Raw genomic sequence first — 6218 nt, 5'->3', positions numbered from 1 at the left:
GTGGGGGAGCTCAGCAGCAGACTGGGGGGGTGGGGGGTCAGCAGCAGACTGGGGGGTGGGGGTGTGGGGGGACTCAGCAGTAGACTGGGGGGTGGCAGGGGGTGGGCTCAGCAGCAGACTGGGGGGTAGGGGTGTGGGGGGGCTCGGCAGCAGACTGGGGGGTAGGGGTGTGGGGGGAATCAGCAGCAGACTGGGGGGTGGGGAGGCAGAGGAAAGAATCAGAGAATGGACAGATGTAACAACAGAAGCTAGTTCATGTAAACCACAGAGAAAACGGAGGAGAAAGAGAAAGAAAGAGCCTCAGGGACCTGTGCAGCCATAATGAAGGATCCATTGTGTCAGGGGAGGCCCAAAGGAGAGAAAGATGGTGGGGCTAAAAAAGTACTCAAATAAGGACTGAAAATGTCTCAAATTTAGCAAGAAGCTCAATCCTATAAAAAAAAAAAAAGTTGAGCGAAATTCATATGGATAAACCCAAAGAAATGAATGCCAAGATTACAGTAAAGCTTCTGAAAACAAATGACCAAGAAAAAAATCTTGAAAGCAGCCCCCTAAAATGATACCTTACACAGGAGAGAAAAATAATGAAGTGAGACTTTTCATCAGAAACCATGGAGATCAGAAAAAAGTGCCAGAATATATTCCATATACTTGGAAGAAGAGAACTGTCAACCAAGATTTCTGTAACAAGCACATATATTCTTCAGGACTGAAGAGGAAGTCAAGGCTTTCTCAGCTGATGGACAACTAAAAGAATCTGTCCCCAGTGGAAGCCCCTCCTCTAAAGCAATGGCTAAAGCAAGTTCTCTACATAGAAAAAGTAAGTAAAGAAAACAGAAAGAAGAATCTTAGATTATCAAGAAGCAAGAAAGAACACGGTAAGTAAAAAGTATGAACAAACACACTAGAGTTTTCTCACTCTCCTGAGTTTTCTAAATTATTTTGGATGATTTAAATAAATATTACAACACTGTCCCGAGGCATCTGGGTGGCTCAGCTGGGTTGAGTGTCTGGCTCTTGATTTCGGCTCAGGTCGTGATCTCTCAGACAGTGAGACTGACCCCTGAGTCAGGCTCTGCGCTGACAGTGCGGAGCCTGCTTGGGAGTCTCTCTCTCCCTCATTCTCTCACCCTCCCCCATTAGTTCTCTCATTCTCTCTCAAAATAAATAAACATGAAACAAATTTTAAAAATTACAACGCTATCTGATATGGTTTTCAGTGTACATAGGAGAAACACCTGAAACAATTATATTACAAGGCGCCTGGGTGGCTCAGTCAGTTAAGCATGTGACTCCTGTTTCCAGCTCAGGTCATGATCTCACAATTCGTGAGTTTGAGCCCCACGATGGGCTCTGTGCTGACAGTGCGGATCGTGCTTCGGATTCTGCCTTCCTTTTTCTAGCTCCAAATAAATAAGTAAGTAAATAACATTAAAAAATAAAAGAATTATATTATAAGCAAGGAGAATACAGGAATATAAGGAAGGTACAGGTTTTTCTCCCTGAACTGGTAAAATGATGAGACCAGCAACGTGATAGCTTATGTGTGAAGATAATGTCATATTCATCACAGTGACTAAAAAACAAACAAAAACTATGCAAAGCAAAACCCTGAAAAACACCATGGGTAAGTATAAATGAATTCTGAAACATGTTCACTTAGTCTCCAGAAAAGAAAAACCCCCAGAAAAACAAAAAAGAGGTAACAAATAAGAACCAAAAAATAAAGTGCCCTCAGAAAGGCAATAATTACTTTAAATGTAAATGGCCAAAACACACAACCTTTTTCCTTTACAAGATTTTTTAAAAATTCAAGTTAATTAGCGTACAGTGTACTGTTGGCTTCAGGAACAGCCTTTTGTGATTCATCACTCACATAGAACACCTGGCGCTCGTCACAAGTGCCCTTGTTCATAAACACACAGAGAGCGTCATGACTGTGTGTCATCCTTGCGCAGGGGCCGTGCTAATCTTCTCCGTGTCGTTCCAACTTTAGCATGTGTGCTGCCTAAGTGAGCACCAAAATACACAATTTAAAGAGAGACTGGCAGGTGGACTAGACATGACCCCACAATATCCAGCCTATAAAAAAACACAGAGTAATAATGTAGTAGTGAAAGTATACATATCACATACAATAAACGTACCACGCGAACATTCACCAGAGAACGCAGAAGTGCCTGGGTTGGCATCTCACAAATTACTTTGGAACAAGGAAAGTGACCAGAGAGAAAGAAGAACATTATACAGCGAAAACCAGCATCAATCACCCAAGAAAGCTTACTGTGAGCATGCACCGGACAACAGAGCTACAAAGGATGGGAAGTAGACAACGATCGAAGTGAAAGGAAAAACAGACAAATCACAACCACAAAAACTGTAGAACTACCAGCCAGAAAACCACCTGCAAGGGTAGATTAGATGTCAATAGCATCATCAGCTAACAAGGTCTAATTGTCATTTATAAAACAGTCCACTGAGCAACGGCAGAATATTTTTAAGTGACCAGGGAACATATCCCTACACAGACCACATCATGAATAACACAAAGTGCAACAAATTTAAATCTCCAAACATTTGGAAACTAAACACAGTTTCTAAATAACTTGTGGGCCAATGAGAGTCTAAAGTAAAATAAAATACGTTGAACTCAATGAAAATAAGCACATCAAAATGTGTGGACGAGAGCACAGCAGTGCTAGAGAGGGAAATGCAGAACACTAATGCATCAGAAAAGACAAGGCTCCAGTCAACAATCGAAATTCCCAACTAAAGAACCTAGAAAAAGAAGAGCAAAGGAAACCCAAACAGAGCAGAATGCAGGAAATAATACAAGAAATCAACAGGGCTGAAAACAAAAATACAACGGAGAAAAAAAATCAATAAAACCAAAGAGCTGATTCTTTGAAAAGATAAATAAAACTGACCATTTCTAGCAGAACTGACTCGAAAGAGAGGAAACAGATTACCAGACGGGGATAAAACGGGTCATCACTTCCGGCTCTGCAAACGTTAGAAGAATAAAGATAGGTTATGAAGAACACGACATACGTGTGTTAGATGACGACTGAGAAGAAATGGACCAATTCCTTGAAAAACACAAACCACCTCAATTCGCCAAAGGGACACTGATAATCTGACCAGCATTGTAAGTACTAAATAACTGACTTCATATTTAAAATATTTCCAAAAATTATATCTCCAGGCCCAGTTGGTTTTACTGGAGAATTCTGCCAAATAAGGTATCAACAACAACCTTATACAATTTCTCTGGAAACTATAAGAGAGAATGCTTCCCAGCAGATTTTATGAAGCAGTCTCCTGAGGCCAAGACCAAAGTCCAAAAATAGTAAACATCGCTAGCCATCAAGGCAATAGGAAGTAAAACCACAGTAAGATATCTCTACACACTCATCAGAATGGCTAAAATTAAAAAAAAATAACAACAATATCAAAAGCTCCTGAGGACGTGGAGAAAGTTGATCACTTATATACTATTTACGGGAATGTAAAACGGTACGGCCACCCTGGAAAACACTTTGGCAACTTCTGTTTGTTTTTTTTTTATAGTTTATTGTCAAGTTGGTCTCCATATAACACCCAGTGCTCATCCCCATAAGTGCCCTCCTCCATGCCCATCACCCCCTTCCCTTCCCCCCCACCCCCATCACCCCTCCCCCCCATCTGCTCTCAGTTTGTTCTCTGCATTCAAGAGTCTCTCACGGTTTGACTTTGGCAACTTCTTACAAAAACTAAACATGCAACCCCAGCAACTGCTGGGGAGCAGCTGACCCAGCAGTTGACCCAGCAACTGCACTGGGGAGCACACAGTCCACAGAATGACAACTCGCTTCACAGAAAAGCCCGCACATAAACATGCACAGCAGTTTTGTCTGTTAGAGCCCCGCCTGGAAACAACTCAGATGTCCTAAAAGGTGAGTGGTTCAACGGGCCACGGCGCCTCTGTGCCACGGAACATGGCTCTGTAATCAAAAGGAACGAATTCCTGATGCACATGCCACAGATGGATTTCTAGAACATTTGTGCCGAGTGAAAAAAGCCAACCCCCAGATGCTACCTGCTGTGTGACTGTGCTGGAGCGACAGTCTCAAAGAGACAACACCACACAGAGGGAGAAGAGATCAGTGGTTGCCAGGGGGCACGGGGGGGGGGATGGGGGGGTCCGGAGGGGGGGCAGGGCATGGGTGTGGGGGTCCAGGGGGGGCACATGGCTGTGGGGACGGAGAGAATCTGGACTTTATCAAGGTCAGTACCCCAGCTGCTAAGCCCTGGGGGAGACCAGGAAAGGGCACACAGAATCTCCGTTACGCTTCCCACGTATATGCGAATCTACAATTCTCTCAACATGAAATGTTCCATTGAAACCAGACACTAGCAGAGTCTGGTGGCTCAGTCAGTTCAGTGTCCAACTCTAGAGTTCAACAAGCCCTACACTGGCCTGTTTGGGATTCTCTCTCTCTCTGTCTAAAGTAAAAATAAAAAATGTATCTATATAAAAGAGGATGCACGAAGCAGTGTGCACACAGACGCAGCAGAGTGACGGGCAGACTCACGTCTGCAAGCAGCCACCGTGCAGGGCCTGCCACTGTTCTACTAAGAGGAAGAAACCCAGTGCTGGGCATAGGGTCTACGCGTAATGAATTTATCAAACCATCTATCGAATAATTCAGTAAATCCTGCCATTACTCTAGTGTCCCTACTTCCTTATGAACTCTGGGCAGAACACTTAATGAAGGTGCCTACCTGGCTATAAGCTCTGAGCCACCGGGTAGGATGGCTGCACGTGAACGCAGCCCGGGTTTGCTGGCCACACAAGTGAGGAGGCCGGTACAGTATCTGTGATCTGACGGCAGAATCACACAAGTTCAGCTGTAACTTTTTGGGGCGTAAAACTGAAGCGAGGACTTCCGAGAGGGGTGCCTGCATAAAGTGAGGCTGGGAGGCACCGTACTTGTCTGCGGCTAGGCTTTCCTGAAAACCTAGGGACACTGACTCAGCAGCTCTCGAGCTGTGAGGACTCTGAGTGGCGGAGGGGAAGTGTTCTAGGCACAGGACTGGCGTGTGCAAAGGAAGGACACTAGCTAAGAGGCTGACAAGGCTACAGCGTGAGCACCTGAGGAAAAGCGTACAGAGACCGGAAAAGGTCACCTAGAATGCGGTAGTTTGAGAACCACGTGGGCAGTGACCATGGACTGTCAAGGACACTGCCCTGTCACCAAACCACAGGGAGAAGGGAGGTTGCTGGCCTCACCCACGCAAGTCTGGCCTTCTGGACATCAGGAAATAAAACCAATCAGTAATAAAAAAACGCTTTAGGCACCCTGCTAGTGACGGTCTGGTCAGTGCGTATAATTACTTTGCTGAAGTTACTATGTATTTCTTCACCTGATAAAAGTCAGGATTATCTAAGGCAGGCGACCGCCAGCACAGGACTTCTCCCAGAGGGGCCATCATTTCCGAGGGAAGTCTGAGCAGGGATAGTACGAATACTCACACGAACACAATGTCCCCTCTCTTGGAGTAGGCGGGGATGGCGCTGGCGATGGTGGCGAACCCGTACGAGTAGATAATGGCTTCTTCCGTCTGCATGAACTTTGCCAGGCGGTCCTCGAGGTCCAAGTGCACATCTACAGTAAGACGCCAAACCGTTAGGACATCCCCTTATGCTTTTAAGTAGAGAACAGAGAGTAAGGCCAGCAGTGTCGTTAACACTGTCACGTTGCGGACAGAATCAAACTGTTTCTGCGTTATAAATTATAGATCTGTTTAGGTAAGTCTGGGCCAAAACCATTTCTGAAGTCTGCGAATGGGATCAGCTACTCATCTGTCCCTTGAAGCACTGGGGGTGGGGAGGGGCTGCAACTACGCCGGGTTCTGCTTCTGTGTCAGGGCAGCGCGGCATTCAAGGCCCGGTGACTTCACCTGCTTTAACGTCCCTCAGCCAACCGCACCGAGGCTTCACCAACGTGCAATGCGTGAATTTTTAAAGCCTTTTTCACGTTTTGGCTGAAGGTCCACGGCAGACATTAGGACAGGTGTCGGCCAGCCTCAGAAGGAGGTGAAAGCAGCCCACGTGCGCACATCACAGCAGCGCTCCCCGCCTACAAGCTGTGGCGGGACCGCGCTGTGCACCTGCTGTCACCCCGCAGCACTGACGCTCCTGTTTGAATTTCTATTTAAGTGGACTGGGGATCACA

General features: G+C 45.8%; 1 protein-coding gene and 1 non-coding gene across 2 annotated transcripts in view; both read right to left on the bottom strand.

Annotated features, from left to right (window-relative positions):
* Positions 1-6218, bottom strand: part of SPTLC1 (serine palmitoyltransferase long chain base subunit 1) — a 43643-nt gene that overhangs the window by 22416 nt on the left and 15009 nt on the right. Inside the window, exon 6 of the mRNA XM_039241512.1 lies at positions 5516-5648. Coding sequence (XP_039097443.1) covers positions 5516-5648 — 133 coding nt within the window. The remainder of the gene's footprint in view (positions 1-5515; positions 5649-6218) is intronic.
* Positions 1916-2020, bottom strand: LOC120237978. Its single transcript, XR_005530105.1, has one exon. It is a non-coding gene; the product is annotated as a U6 spliceosomal RNA (small nuclear RNA).

This window comes from Hyaena hyaena, unplaced genomic scaffold (genome assembly GCF_003009895.1).
Source record: "Hyaena hyaena isolate Hyena2069 unplaced genomic scaffold, ASM300989v1 scaffold_194, whole genome shotgun sequence".
NCBI lineage: Eukaryota > Metazoa > Chordata > Mammalia > Carnivora > Hyaenidae > Hyaena > Hyaena hyaena.
The sequence above is the reverse complement of the archived record's forward strand: the minus strand, read 5'-3'. Positions and strand labels throughout refer to the sequence as shown.